Source organism: Physella acuta, unplaced genomic scaffold (genome assembly GCF_028476545.2).
Source record: "Physella acuta isolate Inbredline_101_S28 unplaced genomic scaffold, ASM2847654v3 ptg000098l, whole genome shotgun sequence".
NCBI lineage: Eukaryota > Metazoa > Mollusca > Gastropoda > Physidae > Physella > Physella acuta.
Genome location: NW_026731618.1, coordinates 398302 through 417898, shown reverse-complemented (window position 1 = coordinate 417898; position 19597 = coordinate 398302). Strand labels below are relative to the sequence as shown.

Here is a 19597-nt window from a genome sequence, read left to right as displayed (position 1 = left end):
TGTTTGATCATGCTGTGGTGACCCTTGTGACGCCACATGTTTGATCATGCTGTGGTGACCCTTGTGACGCCACATGTTTTTATGTTAGGTACCGACTGCAGCAGATTTCCGGCAGCAGTTTTACCTGTCGAGATGTGGAGAGGGGTGGGCACATACAGGTGGACGATGACGTCACGAAGGAAGTCCAGCGCATAACAGAGACTGACACGTCGACTTTGTGCAAAAGTGGTAAAATGTGTTAATGTAACAGTGTGTACACGTTTTATAAAAAAAAAATCTGAGGATTTTTTGGTTAAAATTATGTACATCTTTTTGTAAAATCGTATGCTAACATTTTTTATATGTGTAATTATTTGATATGTAAAAATGTTGCCATGATTTGGAGGGGGGGGGGGTGCCGCAGATTACCTGGACTGGTGTTGGGGAGGGGGGGGGGTCGGTACATTAACTGGGCTGGTGTCCGGTGTCACACTAACACGAACACATACAAACTCTAACACTAGTCACTAGCAGTCTAACACACGAACACATTGCTTGTTGCTATATCTTACCTGTTGGTTCACTGTCTCGTTGAGTTAGGTGAAACAAATATCGAACAAGAACACATTAATTCAACTCAGGTTGCAGTTGGGGCCAAGGAATGTATATTTAGATCATCTGGAACCAACGAACTGATACACATTTCATTACGACAAACACAATCTTCCCACCACACAACTCTCGTGAACTCATCTGTCTCGCACACTTCCGTTTCTTACACACTTTCCAGGGGAGGCCACTCTTACTGCTTACACATTGTTTACATTTATAAACGATCATCATCACAACACGAACACACACACGAACGCTAACGTTAAAAGTTTTAAAACTCATCGATCTTGTCCTGCAGTGCTGCTATAATTCCACTCCACTTAGTGTTTCTTCCAGACTTTTTTCTCCGGGGGGGGGGAGGGGGGGGGGAGGGGGGGGGGGGCACTCGAAATTTTCGGGGGGGGGAGGGGGGGGGGCGGGCGGTAGACTTTCTTCGGGGGAGGGGGCGGACACTGTTGAAAGTATATATTTTCTATATAAATTATATAAATTTCATTTCGTTTGGGGGGGGGGGGGGGAAGGGGGGGGGGCGATAAAAAATTTCGACCCCCCCCCCCGAAGAGATGCCTGGAAGAAACTCTGACTCCACTCCACCACCAAATCCACCACCAAATCCACGACTAAATCCACCGTCCTCCCCTCCACTCCACCACCAAATCCACGACTAAATCCACCGTCCTCCCCTCCACTCCACCACCAAATCCACGACTAAATCCACCGTCCTCCCCTCCACCAGACGCCGTCCTGCTGGTCAACTTGAAGAAGTCCTACTACACCCGCGGACACTGCAGTGTGGCGGTCAGCTCGATGTGTCTGGGGATAGCTGAGAGGGAATGTCTGGGTCTGCTCGGGCAGAACGGCGCCGGCAAGTCCACCATCTTCAAGATACTGACCGGTCAGGTGCCGGTCACCGCCGGGGATGCATACATCAAGGGCAACAGCGTCAAAACTCGGCTCAAAACTGTAGGTCAAGGTCCTTTATGTTTCAGGTCCAGTCTATGATGAGTTACTGCCCTTAATGTTACAGGTCTAGTCTATGATGAGTTACTGCCCTTAATGTTACAGGTCCAGTCTATGATGAGTTACTGCCCTTAATGTTACAGGTCCAGTCTATGATGAGTTACTGCCCTTAATGTTACAGGTCCAGTCTATGATGAGTTACTGCCCTTAATGTTACAGGTCCAGTCTATGATGAGTTACTGCCCTTAATGTTACAGGTCTAGTCTATGATGAGTTACTGCCCTTAATGTTACAGGTCCAGTCTATGATGAGTTACTGCCCTTAATGTTACAGGTCCAGACTATGATGAGTTACTGCCCTTAATGTTACAGGTCCAGTCTATGATGAGTTACTGCCCTTAATGTTACAGGTCCAGTCTATGATGAGTTACTGCCCTTAATGTTACAGGTCCAGTCTATGATGAGTTACTGCCCTTAATGTTTCAGGTCCAGTCTATGATGTGTTACTGCCCTTAATGTTGCAGGTCCAGTCTATGATGAGTTACTGCCCTTAATGTTACAGGTCCAGTCTATGATGAGTTACTGCCCTTAATGTTACAGGTCTAGTCTATGATGAGTTACTGCCCTTAATGTTACAGGTCCAGTCTATGATGAGTTACTGCCCTTAATGTTACAGGTCCAGTCTATGATGAGTTACTGCCCCCAGTTTGACGCCCTCCATGACGTGTTGACAGGACGAGAGACCCTGTACCTGTATGGCAGGTTGAGGGGGGTGCAGGAGGGCAGCCTGCGTGAGGTGACGAACATGATCATCGACTTCATCACGCTACATCCACACGAAGACAACTACACACGGACATACAGGTATTCAAACAGTGAGACATTCATATTTCTAACCTTTGTTTACAAGTTAAAAAAATATATATATAAATGGATGCCTGCAAGCTGAACATATCTGACAGTGGCGGCAACAAGAGGAAGCTGTCTGTTGGTATAGCAATCATCGGCAACCCCCACTTCATCATGTTGGACGAGCCGACAGCTGGTCTGGATCCGGTGTCCAGGAGAAGTCTCTGGCGGTGTCTGCATATGGTTAGATCCATGGGGAGAACGTTGGTGCTGTCGTCACACAGGTAGGCACCTGATTAGGTCTGGGGTGTAGGTGGGGGGGGGGGGGGAGAACGTTGGTGCTGTCGTCACACAGATAGGCACCTGATTAGGTCTGGGGTGTAGGTGGGGGGGGGGGAGAACGTTGGTGCTGTCGTCACAGAGGTAGGCACCTGATTTGGTCTGGGATGTAGGTGGGGGGGGGGGGGGGGAGAACGTTGGTGCTGTCGTCACACAGGTAGGCACCTGATTAGGTCTGGGGTGTAGGTGGGGGGGGGGGGAGGAGATCGCTGTTGTTGTCGTATACAAAGGAATCCTGAATGTAATGTAGGAATGGGTCGACAGTTGTAGTATTGAGCCATAATGTGTTGTATGGTGTGACGTATTCACGTGATGCACCTGGGGAGCAAAGGGCTACAACCACACCTCACCTGGGGAGCAAAGGGCTACAACCACACCTCACCTGGGGAGCAAAGGGCTACAACCACACCTCACCTGGGGAGCAAAGGGCTTAACCACACCTCACCTGGGGAGCAAAGGGCTTAACCACACCTCACCTCTGAACACCCTTCTACAGTTGAGCCCACGTAAGCACTGCAGCCCTTGCTTCTCTTTCCACTTACCTTCTCCGGGATTGCTCTTGTTGGCCTACTAAGTTGACCCCCTCCCTTCTCAGGGTGTGCCCGGTCATTACCACTATGTCTAGTGAGGGAGGTCATGCTACATATAAACGATGGTGTGTGATTGGCCTTACAATTGTTATGTTACGGAATATGCGATGTGTTGTAGGGACAAAATGGTACATAGTAGTTATTGTTATATGGACACATTTCATTAGGTTATGTCCACTTGTGTTAAATACTTGCCTTATAAATAACGTATATATATATATATATATATATATATATATATATATATATATATATATATATATATATATATATATATATATATATATATATATATATATATATATATATATATATATATATATATAACGATTTCAAGAACATATATGTTGTGATATATTATATATTTTTAAAATTGTAAGCATAGAGCGACACTAGGCCAATAGCTAGATTAACGAACGACCATCGTGACATTATACAAAGCACACCCCTCCCCCTCCCCCCCCATCTGTTATGTCTCTCTCAGCATGGAGGAATGCGAAGCTCTGTGTACAAAGATAGCCATCATCAAGCAGGGGCGGCTACTGTGTCTGGGCAGCCAGCAGTATCTGAAGAACAAATACGACCAAGGCTACTCCGTCGTCCTTCACGCGTCCACAGGGGCTGACGGAAAACCTACAGACCTGGACACTGCTATCACATCTCTCGACCAACATTTCGATAACATCAAGGTATACGGGGGTTGGGGTTGATCAAGGTATACGGGGATTGGTGATGAACATCAAGGTATACGGGGATTGGGGTTGATCAAGGTATACGGGGATTGGGGTTGATCAAGGTATACGGGGATTGGGGTTGATCAAAGTATACGGGGATTGGGGTTGATCAAGGTATACGGGGATTGGGGTTGATCAAGGTATACGGGGATTGGTGTTGATCAAGGTATACGGGGATTGGGGTTGATCAAGGTATACGGGGATTGGTGATGAACATCAAGGTATACGGGGATTGGGGTTGATCAAGGTATACGGGGATTGGGGTTGATCAAGGTATACGGGGATTGGGGTTGATCAAAGTATACGGGGATTGGGGTTGATCAAGGTATACGGGGATTGGGGTTGATCAAGGTATACGGGGATTGGTGTTGATCAAGGTATACGGGGATTGGGGTTGATCAAGGTATACGGGGATTGGGGTTGATCAAGGTATACGGGGATTGGGGTTGATCAAGGTATACGGGGATTGGGGTTGATCAAGGTATACGGGGATTGGGGTTGATCAAGGTATACGGGGATTGGGGTTGATCAAGGTATACGGGGACTGGGGTTGATCAAAGTATACGGGGATTGGGGTTGATCAAAGTATACGGGGATTGGGGTTGATCAAGGTATACGGGGATTGGGGTTGATCAAGGTATACGGGGATTGGTGTTGATCAAGGTATACGGGGATTGGGGTTGATCAAGGTATACGGGGATTGCGGTTGATCAAAGTATACGGGGATTGGGGTTGATCAAAGTATACGGGGATTGGGGTTGATCAAGGTATACGGGGATTGGGGTTGATCAAGGTATACGGGGATTGCGGTTGATCAAGGTATACGGGGATTGCGGTTGATCAAGGTATACGGGGATTGCGGTTGATCAAGGTATACGGGGATTGCGGTTGATCAAGGTATACTGGGAACGGGGATTGGGGTTGAACATCAAGGTATAGGGGGATTGGTGATGAAAATCTAAATATTTACGTGATTGTCTGATAGAAAACCGTGTCAGTTTTGGAATCAACACACAATCTGTTTGATGAAAATATGGTATACAAGTATAAAGTTCTCACGGTTTGTGACTGGAATAATGTACCATTTCCGGCACAGGAAATCGCGCAAAAACTGAAAGAAATGGGATGAAATTTATGTGATTTTTTTTAGTAAAGTAATTCTCAAATTACTGGGTTTACTCACATACACAGACACACACCACAGATGATGTGTTCATTAACATATAGACACACAGACACACAGACACACATATCACAGATAATGTTGGTGTTCACCTACTCAGATCTCTGTATAAAATGTCAAGATTTGTGAGTTTCTCGATTTCGATTATTCCACAATTATAATACCACTTCCAGTACTCCGTAGAATGGAAAGTCAAGACGGACATTGTGACCCAAACCTTAGCTTTGTCCATATCACCTATGTTTTCTGTCACCTGACATTTGTCCATATCACCTGTGACCGTACCCTGTTCAACCCCCCACCCCCTACTCGCAGATGTTTGACAAGCAGGCCTACCCCCACCCCCACCCCCTACCCGCAGATGTTTGACAAGCAGGCCTACCCCCACCCCCACCCCCTACCCCCCACCCCCAACCCCCCCCTACCCGCAGGTGTTTGACAAGCAGGCCTACCCCCACCCCATACCCCCCAGCCCCCTACCCCCCCTACCCGCAGGTGTTTGACAAGCAGGCCTACCCCCACCCCCACCCCCCTACCCGCAGGTGTTTGACAAGCAGGCCTACCCCCACCCCCCTACCCGCAGGTGTTTGACAAGCAGGCCTACCCCCACCCACACCCCCTACCCTCAGGTGTTTGACAAGCAGGCCTACCCTACCCCCACCCCCTACCCGCAGGTATTTGACAAGCAGGCCTACCCCCACCCCCTACCCGCAGGTGTTTGACAAGCAGGCCTACCCCCACCCCCACCCCCTACCCGCAGGTGTTTGACAAGCAGGCCTACCCCCACCCCCACCCCCCCTACCCGCAGGTATTTGACAAGCAGGCCTACCCCCACCCCCACCCCCTACCCGCAGGCGTTTGACAAGCAGGCCTACCCCCACCCCCTACCCCCCAGCCCCCCACCCCCCTACCCGCAGGTATTTGACAAGCAGGCCTACCCCACCCCCACCCCCTACCCGCAGGTGTTTGACAAGCAGGCCTACCCCCACCCCCACCCCCCTACCCGCAGGTATTTGACAAGCAGGCCTACCCCCACCCCCTACCCCCACCCCCACCCCCTACCCGCAGGTGTTTGACAAGCAGGCCTACCCCCACCCCACCCCCCTACCCGCAGGTGTTTGACAAGCAGGCCTACCCCCACCCCCACCCCCTACCCGCAGGTATTTGACAAGCAGGCCTACCCCCACCCCCTACCCGCAGGTGTTTGACAAGCAGGCCTACCCCCACCCCCACCCCCTACCCGCAGGTATTTGACAAGCAGGCCTACTACTGCCATCTCCTGGTGCCAGAGTCCACCCGGCTGTCAGAGCTGTTCCAAGTGTTGGTGGAAGTCAAGTCATCCTGTGACTTAAGTCACTTCACGGTGCAACAGACGTCCCTGGAGCAAGTCTTCTTAAAGTTCATGAAGGAATAATTCACTTGCTGTTTGTGTGTCGTGTTTGTGGATGTGTATGTGTGTGTGTTTTATATAGCGTGGAGCCCTTAGTTTACGTGCGTGTGTGAGTGTGTTAAAATATGTGTGGGTTGGTGTGTTTGTATGTTTAACGCTTGAAACATGTTATAAATTAAACTGACAAAAACAGCTGTATATGTGTTTGTTCTAACTTTTTGTTTTAACTTTATCTATTTGGATTCTAGACCTAGATCTAGATCTAGAGATTCTAGATTCTAGATCTAGATTTACGCAAAAACTAGACGCAGACGCTAGATCTAGATTATAGATCTAGATTCTAGATTTAGACTATCTACTTTAGAATCTATTCCAATAATAAATTTGTATATTAAACAATTCAGGCCTTAATTAATTTATAGAGATATTTGTTTGCTTAGCTATAGAATTGGCTAATTTGGGCTAAAAATTTTGAAAGAATAGGCCTATTCGCGTAAGTTAAGTTTATTTATTACACCTTTTATTCTTCGTTCATTATAACGTGCCTAAATAGCTGCGATGATAGTGTACTAGAAACCATGTGGGTGGTACGGGTTGAGACACAATAACTCAGGTTTTTTTTCAATCTGTTTTTTATATGTGAATCTTCCGATTTTAGAAAATAAAGAAATGAATAATTTTATTCAAATTTGATTTAGATCTTAATATATAGATCTTCTTATCAAGACATACGCTATGAAATACATACAATTTTATGGGTCAAACAAATAACATAATGACCATTAAATAGCCAGGTTTTTAACGGAATCATTTAAGTCTTTTAATCAGTGTATGCATTTAATATGGTGATATGTTGAATAATAATGTATATAATTGGGTTTTAATTTTTCGAATACGTATTGGTAGCCTATGATAATTTTAAATGTGTCGGATTTTTAGCTATTTAGTTATATCTTTGCATGACCACTAATATTGTTCAACGTGTAGTAAAACAAATTGCGTTTTGACCAATAACTATTTTATAAAATATTAGGATACTGGTAGCCTTTGTTTATTTAAATGTGCCGGATTTTTAGCTATTTAGTTATTTCTTTGTTTTCCAAATATGTATAACATTAAACATATATAGGCTTATAATTCACGTGTAACGGGTACCGATGGCTAGTCAACTAGATTTCCCTTTTCCCTACTGTAACACTCTATGTTGGGGTCGCAAGCACTAGATCATACTAGATGTTGTTGTGAGTTCTTCTTTCTTCAAAGATAGACAATGTTGTTTCATTTTACAACGGTATTTACAATAATAAGATCCATTAAAAATATGCTTCATTCAGTAATCAAACATCCAACGTGAATACACAGGATAGAGTCACAGTAATAGTACTGGACACATTTCAAGTCTAGGTGGTCCCCGCACTTTATAGCACTGTGTTACATAAAACACATCCCACTTTATAGCACCGTGTTACATATAACACATCTCACTTATAGCACCGTGTTACATATAACACATCTCACTTATAGCACTGTGTTACATAAAACACACCTCACTTATAGCACTGTGTTACATAAAACACACCTCACTTTACAGCACTGTGTTACATAAAACACACCTCACTTTACAGCACTGTGTTACATAAAACACACCTCACTTATAGCACTGTGTTACATAAAACACACCTCACTTTACAGCACTGTGTTAACAAACAATTATCGGAGTTTCCCTATGGTGTCTGCACCGCGAGAAATTAGCGGATGTGACGTGTTGCATAAAAGAACGCCGGTAAAATAATCAATACAGATATTTTGATTTACACCTCCTACTTTCATATTTTTAAAGAAGGAGGATTACGAAGAAGTTTCTAGCAAGTGAATCGTTAAACAGGCCGTTGGTGGCGTCCAGCCATTATGCCCAACCAAAGATCTCTACAGCAGTTCTCGGCATTGTTATGGAAGAACTGGAAAATAAAGTACCGCTCCAAGGGGAGCATTTTCTTTGAGTTAGGTAGATAAGTCAGAACATAGGCCAGTTTGACAGTGTTAGGTAGATAAGTCAGAACATAGGCCAGTTTGACAGTGGTAGGTAGATAAGTCAGAACATAGGCCAGTTTGACAGTGTTAAATAGATAAGTCAGAACATAGGCCAGTTTGACAGTGTTAAATAGATAAGTCAGAACATAGGCCAGTTTGACAGTGTTAGGTAGATAAGTCAGAACATAGGCCAGTTTGACAGTGTTAAATAGATAAGTCAGAACATAGGCCAGTTTGACAGTGTTAAGTAGATAAGTCAGAACATAGGCCAGTTTGACAGTGTTAAGTAGATAAGTCAGAACATAGGCCAGTTTGACAGTGTTAGGTAGATAAGTCAGAACATAGGCCAGTTTGACAGCGTTACATAGATCAATTTTTAAAGTCATTACATAAGTCGCATTTTTAACAAATTAAGTCAGCGTTACAATGGCTAGATCTACATAAGCTAGCGTTACAGTGGCTACATAAATAAGCCTAACATTGGCCACATAAGTCAGCCTTATAAAGGCTACATAAGTCAGCCTTACAGTTGCTACATAAGTCAGCCTTATAGTGGCTACATAAGTCAGCCTTATAGTGGCTACATAAGTCAGCCTTACAGTTGCTACATAAGTCAGCCTTATAGTGGCTACATAAGTCAGCCTTATAGTGGCTACATAAGTCATCGTTGCAGTGGCTACATAAGTCAGCCTTATAGTGGCTACATAAGTCAGCCTTACAGTTGCTACATAAGTCAGCCTAATAGTGGCTACATAAGTCAGCCTTACAGTGGCTACATAAGTCAGCCTAATAGTGGCTACATAAGTCAGCCTTACAGTGGCTACATAAGTCAGCCTTACAGTGGCTACATAATTCATCGTTACAGTGGCTACATAAGTCAGCCTAATAGTGGCTACATAAGTCAGCCTTACAGTGGCTACATAATTCATCGTTACAGTGGCTACATAAGTCAGCCTTACAGTGGCTACATAAGTCAGCCTTATAGTGGCTACATAATTCATCGTTACAGTGGCTACATAAGTCAGCCTTACAGTGGCTACATAAGTCAGCCTTACAGTGGCTACATAAGTCAGCCTTACAGTGGCTACATAATTCATCGTTACAGTGGCTACATAAGTCAGCCTTACAGTGGCTACATAAGTCAGCCTTACAGTGGCTACATAAGTCAGCCTTATAGTGGCTACATGAGTTAGCCTTATAGTGGCTACATAAGTCAGCCTAATAGTGGCTACATAAGTCAGCCTTACAGTTGCTACATAAGTCAGCCTTATAGTGGCTACATGAGTTAGCCTTATAGTGGCTACATAAGTCAGCCTAATAGTGGCTACATAAGTCAGCCTTACAGTGGCTACATAAGTCAGCCTTACAGTGGCTACATAATTCATCGTTACAGTGGCTACATAAGTCAGCCTAATAGTGGCTACATAAGTCAGCCTTACAGTGGCTACATAAGTCAGCCTTACAGTGGCTACATAATTCATCGTTACAGTGGCTACATAAGTCAGCCTTATAGTGGCTACATAAGTCAGCCTTATAAAGGCTACATAAGTCAGCCTTACAGTGGCTACATAAGTCAGCCTTATAAAGGCTACATAAGTCAGCCTTATAAAGGCTACATAAGTCAGCCTTATAAAGGCTACATAAGTCAGCCTTACAGTGGCTACATAAGTCAGCCTTATAAAGGCTACATAAGTCAGCCTTATAAAGGCTACATAAGTCAGCCTTATAAAGGCTACATAAGTTGACGGTATTGGTAATTCCCACCATAGCGTCGGTTATTATTCCGAAACGGTATAGCAGTTTAAAAAATGGTAAACAATGGCGTTGTCTGTTACGCCGTTCCGGAATCCACCGGGGGAGTACTGTAAGCCAAACCTTTTTTGGTGTCAGTATTTATTTTAATACAGAATGTTTGAAAATTTGGATAGATTGATTTTTTGCATGTGAAATACTGTTTTACTAGATCCAGAATTTCTAGATCATATTCTAAATTGATTGTCGCAAATCATCCGCAAGTTTTTATTTCTGTGTTTAAAAAAAAATCATTAAACTAATCTCTACACTTGACATTATGATTTATATTTAGAATCTAGAACAAAAATGTATTTCTGTTAACTTGTGTTGAACTTAAAATTACGTTTACACATTAGTTGAATACATCGACTTTATTATATTTCAACGGTAAAACAACATGGTTGAAATTAAACCAACATTGCCGGATAATTTCCGACGCTCTACTCGGGATTTCCAGGTATAGTATTTATAATCGCTGTCTCCCTGGGTATTTATAGTCGCTGTTTCCCTGGGTTTTCCTGGGTATTTATAGTCGCTGTTTCCCTGGGTTTTCCTGTGTATTTATAGTCGCTGTTTCCTGGGTATTTTTAGTCGCTGTTTTCCTGGGTTTTCCTGGGTATTTATAGTCGCTGTTTTCCTGGGTTTTCCTGGGTATTTATAGTCGCTGTTTTCCTGGGTTTTCCTGGGTATTTATAGTCGCTGTTTTCCTGGGTTTTCCTGGGTATTTATAGTCGCTGTTTTCCTGGGTTTTCCTGGGTATTTATAGTCGCTGTTTCCCTGTGTGTTTATAAGCTTTCGTTTTAACTCACGTGCCAAGTTCGCTGATATAATCTAACAAACAATTTTTTTTTTTAGTTGTTTGCTACTGCCACTGACAAATCTTTGTACACATCACGTGACACACTTGTATTGCTTACACCAGATGAGTCTAACACTTAGCGTCCCTGTATTTCAGTGTTCCCGTTGTTGATAGCCAGTATGGTCATGTACGTTCAATCCAAGGGGAAGACTGTGATCGAGAAACCCGCAGTTCGATTTGAGCAAGAGTGGACTTTCTTCCTGTACGAAGATTTTCAGCTGGTCTTGTTTTACACGCCGGTCTCCCGAGCATTGGAGCAGATGTTGAAAGTGGACGAGGGAAGAACATGTAGGTCTAACAGGCTGTCGTTACAGCCCTGTGGCAGGTACACATTCACCCTGTGTCAACACTAGTCCTGTGGCAGGTACACATTCACCCTGTGTCAACACTAGTCCTGTGGCAGGTACACATTCACCCTGCGCAACACTAGTCCTGTGGCAGGTACACATTCACCCTGTGTCAACACTAGTCCTGTGGCAGGTACACATTCACCCTGTGTCAACACTAGTCCTGTGGCAAGTACACATTCACCCTATGTCAACACTAGTCCTGTGGCAGGTACACATTCACCCTGTGTCAACACTAGTCCTGTGGCAGGTACACATTCACCCTATGTCAACACTAGTCCTGTGGCAGGTACACATTCACCCTGTGTCAACACTAGTCCTGTGGCAGGTACACATTCACCCTGTGTCAACACTAGTCCTGTGGCAAGTACACATTCACCCTATGTCAACACTAGTCCTGTGGCAGGTACACATTCACCCTGTGTCAACACTAGTCCTGTGGCAGGTACACATTCACCCTGTGTCAACACTAGTCCTGTGGCAAGTACACATTCACCCTATGTCAACACTAGTCCTGTGGCAGGTACACATTCACCCTATGTCAACACTAGTCCTGTGGCAGGTACACATTCACCCTGTGTCAACACTAGTCCTGTGGCAGGTACACATTCACCCTGTGTCAACACTAGTCCTGTGGCAGGTACACATTCACCCTATGTCAACACTAGTCCTGTGGCAGGTACACATTCACCCTGTGTCAACACTAGTCCTGTGGCAGGTACACATTCACCCTATGTCAACACTAGTCCTGTGGCAGGTACACATTCACCCTGTGTCAACACTAGTCCTGTGGCAGGTACACATTCACCCAAAGTAGCATGCCTTAAGTAAATCCAAATCTAACATGTTTAAAGTAAATCCAAAACCAAGTAACATGCCTCATGTGAACCGTAGAAATAAAAACTCGCGACATTATCTGATGTAGAGTTGTGTTACCCGACCACTGTCTTCTCTAGTTCCCGCCGGTAAGTCTTACCCGACCGTAGCAGAAGCCATCATGGGCCATGACGCCTCTCTAGAACTACACCTCAAGTCTCCGATAGTAAGCTTTCAAATGGAGGATGTCAACACAGTGCCCAAAAATCTCAAGTTCAAGGTCAATATAGACAGCAAATATGATGCAGACAAAATGTACGGGAACAGCCTTGGTAAGCCAATTTGTTGCCAGTAATAGTAATAAACACTTGGTAAGCCAATTAGTTGCCAGTAATAAACGTTAAATACAATTAATGGGATAACAAACTACTTCGGGTAGAAAATCACAATGTAAAAATTAAACGTAGCACAGTCCCGTGATATATCGACCTATTATCTTTCTTTGAACTGCCATTATAATTTAATATCAACGTATTTTACCAACCCCTAATATCATTCTTTGAACTGTCTGTATAATTTAATTTCATCCTATTTGACCAACTCCAAAGATCTAACCGTGAATGATATACCTCGCGTCATGCTTGGAGTGACACAGATATTCATCAACTACTGGCAGAAACAAAACGGCGTCCCTATGAGTAAAATAGATCTGGTTTTCAACCGAATGCCGACATTACCCACTAAAGAATCAGAAAATAACATAAGTTTTCTCACTGGTGAATATCTACTCACGTTCCTGCCTTTATTCTGTTTCGCCGCAATCACGCTGGTGGAGGAGAGGGAGAAGAAGATTAAGGTAAAATTATTCTACCAACATCACAGACATTAAGGTAAAATTAATCTACCAACATCACAGACATTAAGGTAAAATTATTCTACCAACATCACAGACATTAAGGTAAAATTATTCTACCAACATCACAGACATTAAGGTAAAATTAATCTACCAACATCACAGACATTAAGGTAAAATTATTCTACCAACATCACAGACATTAAGGTAAAATTATTCTACCAACATCACAGACATTAAGGTAAAATTAATCTACCAACATCACAGACATTAAGGTAAAATTATTCTACCAACATCACAGACATTAAGGTAAAATTATTTATACCAACATCACAGACATTAAGGTAAAATTATTCTACCAACATCACAGACATTAAGGTAAAACTCCCCTGGTCTGTCATGTTAAACTCACCTGCCCGTTGTTTAACTCACCTGGTCTGTCATGTTAAACTCACCTGCCAGTGATTTAACTCCCCTGGTCTGTCATGTTAAACTCACCTGCCCGTGGGCTAACTCCCCTGGTGTGTCATGTTAAACTCGCCTTCCCGTGGCTTAACTCCCCTGGTCTGTCGTGTTAAACTCACCTGCCCGTGGTTTAACTCTCCTGGTCTGTCATGTTAAACTCACCTGCCCGTGGTTTAACTCCCCTGGTCTGTCATGTTAAACTCACCTGCCCGTGGGTTAACTCCCCTGGTCTGTCATGTTAAACTCACCTGCCCGTTGTTTAACTCTCCTGGTCTGATATGTTCAACTTCCCCCTGCCCGTGGGTTAACTCTCCTGGTCTGATATGTTCAACTTCCCCCTGCCCGTGGTTTAACTCTCCTGGTCTGATATGTTCAACTTCCCCCTGCCCGTGGGTTAACATTCCTGGTCTGATATGTTCAACTTCCCCCTGCCCGTGGATTAACTCACCTGGTCTGTCAACTTCCCCCTGCCCGTGGGTTAACTCTCCTGGTCTGATATGTTCAACTTCCCCCTGCCCGTGGGTTAACTCTCCTGGTCTGATATGTTCAACTTCCCCCTGCCCGTGGGTTAACTCTCCTGGTCTGATATGTTCAACTTCCCCCTGCCCTTGGGTTAACTCTCCTGGTCTGATATGTTCAACTTCCCCCTGCCCGTGGGTTAACTCTCCTGGTCTGATATGTTCAACTTCCCCCTGCCCGTGGGTTAACTCTCCTGGTCTGATATGTTCAACTTCCCCCTGCCCGTGGGTTAACTCTCCTGGTCTGATATGTTCAACTTCCCCCTGCCCGTGGGTTAACTCTCCTGGTCTGATATGTTCAACTTCCCCCTGCCCGTGGGTTAACTCTCCTGGTCTGATATGTTCAACTTCCCCCTGCCCGTGGGTTAACTCTCCTGGTCTGATATGTTCAACTTCCCCCTGCCCGCGGGTTAACTCTCCTGGTCTGATATGTTCAACTTCCCCTGCCCGTGGGTTAACTCTCCTGGTCTGATATGTTCAACTTCCCCTCCCCAGGAGTCCATGAAGCTGATGGGGCTGGGCGAGTTGATCTACTGGATGTCCTGGTTTGTCATGAACTTCATCTACGGCCTGTATTTGAGCATTGTGATGTTGGTGGTGGTCTGTCTCGACTACTCGCAGATCGGGACACTGATCAAGTCTTCGTGTCCCTTGTTCTTTATCTTCGAACTGTTGATAGTCACCAACACGATAACAGCGGCCTTCCTTATGTCAACAATTATTAAAAGAGGTAAAGCTTCATTAGTGTAGTAGTGGCACCGACAGTTGTATCATCAACCGTCTAGTGAAGTACTGGCACCGACAGTTGTATCATCAACCGTCTAGTGAAGTACTGGCACCGACAGTTGTATCATCAACCGTCTAGTGAAGTACTGGCACCGACAGTTGTATCATCAACCGTCTAGTGAAGTACTGGCACCGACAGTTGTATCATCAACCGTCTAGTGAAGTACTGGCACCGACAGTTGTATCATCAACCGTCTAGTGAAGTACTTGCACATACAGATGTGTGGTCATAGGTTTAGACAGCTCTGTTGACTTATGGCTGATTGTTAATCCTCAGGAGAATTCTCAACAATTTCCAAAAGTTTATTGCGATTGGATGAAAGGTGTAGTAATGCATATAGACACAAAAAACCCACAGACCTACTTACGTTTTAATATGTTACAATAAAAAACCGAAGTAGGGCCTACGTGTATGAGCCTATGTGTGTGTGAGTGTGTGTGAGTATGTGCGAGAGGAGTGTTTGATAATGTGTGTAAGTCTGTGTTTTATATCAGTTGTGTGAAAGTGTCACTGTTTATGTGTGTATAGATGTGTGTGTTTGTGTGAGGGTGTGTATGAGTGTGTTTTTGTTAGCGTGTATTTATGAGTGCGAATGAGAGTATATTTGAGTGTGTGTCTATGAGTTTATGTGGGTTCTTGCGTGCTTTGGCCGACTCCGGGCTTTGATCGTAACAAAGATTTAGATATAGCTACACCATTTGTGTGGTAAAGCTAGTGATAAGTTATCAATGATATTTGATTTTATTTTCAGGACGAATCATTGGTATCCTCTCCGTTATCGTCTATTTTGGCGTGAAAATTGGCGCGGACAATTTCCTAAAGTTAAAGCTTGCCCGAATGTTTACCTACATGATTGGAGTCTTTGTCTACGGCTTTGGCTTTAGAATGGCATTACTCGTCCTACACGACAAGGAATCAGCAGGTAACTCTGCTCAATAAGCTCAGGTATACCTGCATGTTTACTAACGGTCGCCACTAGACATCAGGTGTACCTGCATGTTTACTAACGGTCGCCACTAGACATCAGGTGTACCTGCATGTTTACTAACGGTCGCCACTAGACATCAGGTGTACCTGCATGTTTACTAACGGTGGCCACTAGACATCAGGTGTACCTGCATGTTTACTAACGGTGGCCACTAGACATCAGGTGTACCTGCATGTTTACTAACGGTCGCCACTAGACATCAGGTGTACCTGCATGTTTACTAACGGTCGCCACTAGACATCAGGTGTACCTGCATGTTTACTAACGGTGGCCACTAGACATCAGGTGTACCTGCATGTTTACTAACGGTCTCAGTGCCACTAGACATCAGGTGTACCTGCATGTTTACTAACGGTGGCCACTAGACATCAGGTGTACCTGCATGTTTACTAACGGTGGCCACTAGACATCAGGTGTACCTGCATGTTTACTAACGGTGGCCACTAGACATCAGGTGTACCTGCATGTTTACTAACGGTGGCCACTAGACATCAGGTGTACCTGCATGTTTACTAACGGTCTCAGTGCCACTAGACATCAGGTGTACCTGCATGTTTACTAACGGTGGCCACTAGACATCAGGTGTACCTGCATGTTTACTAACGGTCAACGCTAGACATCAGGTGTACCTGCATGTTTACTAACGGTCAACACTAGACATCAGATGTATTTGCATGTTTACTAACGTGGGTCTCTTCTTAAATATTAGTAAATGTATCTAATAGATACTTAAATGACCCACGCTTTTCTTATAGTTATTTAAATAGTAGTGTATAATTTATTTTCTACTTTTTAATGCATTATTACATAAAGTTTTGTTATTAAAACGTTTTTTTTTATGAATTTTTTACTTTCTCGTATACAGAGTATAGAGGAAGTATTGCAATCGTGCACACTAATCACATGAAGCTTTGATTTTTAATCGTTTTACACCTCAGTACTTCATCATATACGGAGTATAGGGACTTATTTTAATAGAGCACAAATAATAAATGTAAATTTATCAAAATATTTCAGCGTTATATGCTAATGGAGTCGAAAAAAACTGGACTTTGCAATTCTGTCTGCATGTCTGTGTGTGTATGTGTGTCTGTAAACACGATAACTTGAGTACCGTTACATCTAGGTTGATGAAATTTTATATATAAGTATTATATGAAATTTGTAGTTCTGTATCAACTTTTAAGCGATTTCCGGTAAACGTAAGTGGAATGTTTTCTACTTTTGGTTTTTCAAAAGCCTACATTAGTTGACTACAGTTTCAGATATATAAACGAAATTTCACAAATAAGTAGAATATCTAATTCTCTGCTTTCTGACAAATTTTGAGTAATTTCCGTTGACCGGAAGTAGTAAAAATGCATGTGAATTTATAAAGTGCTAATAATATTCCGCACTATTATACAGATTGTTTAGCGTTCACTTGGTGCGCAATTCTTTTATCTACGAGATTCTATTCTATTTTAAAAAGTTTAAGTAATTAAAAATTGATTAAAAATCCTGTCTATATCCAGAGTTTCCATTCCCCGCAGTGTTATATAAGAATATTCGCGAACGTTTAGGGGAGATAACACCATGTTTCTTACTCACTCTTTCTAAAAAGAATCAAATTGAAAGATTGAATTTGAATCGAATTTTTTCCCAGGTAGACCAGTTTATTTTTCAACAATGGCTATCAACGAAAACGACCCACATAAAACCTTCCTTGATGGTATCCTCATCATGATCATGAACACAATGTTTAATGTCTTCTTTGTCTGGTACTTGAGCAATGTTTTCCCAGGGGAGTTCGGCACTCCGAAACCTTGCAATTTTCTCTTTACTGTAAGTATAGTGAGTGGTTGCATTCATGGTCTCGTATTGATGGATGGATGGATGGATGGATGGATGTGTGGATGGATAGATGTGTGGATGGATGGATGGATGGATGGATGGATGGATGGATGGATGGATGGATGGATGGATGGATGGATGGATGGATGGATGGATGGATGGATGGATGGATGGATGGATGGATGGATGCATGGATGGACGGATTGACGGATGGACGGATGGATGGATGGACGGATTGACGGATGGACGGATGGACGGATGGACGGATGGACGGATGGACGGATGGACGGATGGACGGATGGACGGATGGACGGATGGACGTATGGACGGATGGACGGATGGACGGATGGACGGATGGACGGATGGACGGATGGATGGATGGATGGATGGATGGATGGATGGATGGATGGATGGATGGATGGACGATAGGATGGACGAACGGACGGACGGACGGATGGACGGATGGATGTATACGTGGATGATGCATGAATGGATGTATGGGTGGATGGGTGGTTGGGATTGAAATTGATGGACTGACTGACGGACAAACACAAAGATGGATAGTTGATGACTAGCTGTTATGAATCTATGAACAGCGGAGCTACTGGGTCCCAACTGCTGTAGAAGAAAAGGAGTTGCCAGACATCCCCCCTGAGGAGGAAAAATACTTTGAGACACCGAACAGCGATTGGAAAGCCGGGATCCAAGTCCGAAACTTAATTAAGGTACATCAATACTTTATTTTAATGAGAAAAAGAAATCTGAAATATTGACTGGAAGATCAAGTCAAACCATGATAATTTGGTCAAACCATGACACACTTTGGCCTGAATTGTCCTAAATCAAGAACTATTTTGGGCACTAGCCGGTTAATGGGAGGGGATATAGGCCATATTCACATTAGCCGATTACGGGCTTTTATCGTAACACACACACACGCACATACCCACACACATACACGCACGCGCACGCACGCAATCCCAAAGACTTACAGTTGCGCGCAAATTCGGCGCCCCAATAAATTTCTATTTGGCGCCCCGGGCCTTCCCGTGAGCGCTATGACGCCTACGTTCGTTAAAGTGAGTATAATAGACAATGGATAAGCTGGGGTATTATAGTCGTTTACTAAGTTAAATGAGGCGTTTTCATTTTGGTTGTGTTTATGTTATGCGTAATTGTTGTCGTTTAGGTTTGCGTTTGCGTTTGTGATTGTGTTTGTGTGTTGAGTTTGAGTTAGCAATTGTGTTTTCGTTTTCGTTTTTGTTTTATTGCGCTTGCGTTCGCATTTTGATAGTGCTGTCTCTTTTCTCTAAACTAAAACCAACCCCCCCCCCCCCCCACACACCACCCCCACCCCCACCCCCCCACCCCCAAACACCACCCCCCACCCCCACCACACACCACCCCCACCCCCACACACACCACCCCCTACACACACCGCCCCCCACCCCTCCCCCACCCCTCGGCCCCCCCTCCACCCCCCCCCCCCAAAAAAAAAAACATGTCTACCGTCCCATTCAACGAAATATAATTATATACTTTTTCCAGTGTCCGCCCCCTCCCAGAAAATTCTACCCCCGCCCCCGAAAATTTCAAGTACCCCCACCCCTCTCCGGGGAGGAAAAAGTCTGAAAGAAACACTGAAACCAACCCACCCCCCCACACACCACC

At 44.1% G+C, this 19597-nt stretch overlaps 3 protein-coding genes across 3 annotated transcripts in view; all 3 read left to right on the top strand.

Moving 5' to 3' along the window:
* Nucleotides 1-107: 107 nt before the first annotated feature.
* On the top strand, nt 108-6659 carry LOC131930249 (phospholipid-transporting ATPase ABCA3). Its single transcript, XM_059286663.1, has 6 exons — nt 108-228; nt 1328-1554; nt 2227-2414; nt 2513-2683; nt 3813-4017; nt 6492-6659. The coding sequence occupies exons 2-6, from the start codon at nt 1399-1401 to the stop codon at nt 6657-6659; spliced, it is 888 nt and encodes a 295-aa protein (XP_059142646.1). The 5' UTR covers nt 108-228; nt 1328-1398.
* Nucleotides 6660-8510: 1851 nt separating this feature from the next.
* LOC131930238 (cholesterol transporter ABCA5-like) lies at nt 8511-18494 on the top strand. The gene is made up of 8 exons (XM_059286653.1): nt 8511-8640; nt 11416-11607; nt 12623-12814; nt 13091-13338; nt 14814-15048; nt 15857-16027; nt 17739-17917; nt 18483-18494. The coding sequence occupies exons 1-8, from the start codon at nt 8544-8546 to the stop codon at nt 18492-18494; spliced, it is 1326 nt and encodes a 441-aa protein (XP_059142636.1). The 5' UTR covers nt 8511-8543.
* A 34-nt stretch (nt 18495-18528) lies between these two features.
* LOC131930230 (phospholipid-transporting ATPase ABCA1-like) overlaps nt 18529-19597 on the top strand; it is a 38238-nt gene continuing 37169 nt past the window's right edge. The window contains exon 1 of the mRNA XM_059286641.1: nt 18529-18651. The gene's annotated coding sequence lies outside the window, so the exon portion shown is untranslated. The remainder of the gene's footprint in view (nt 18652-19597) is intronic.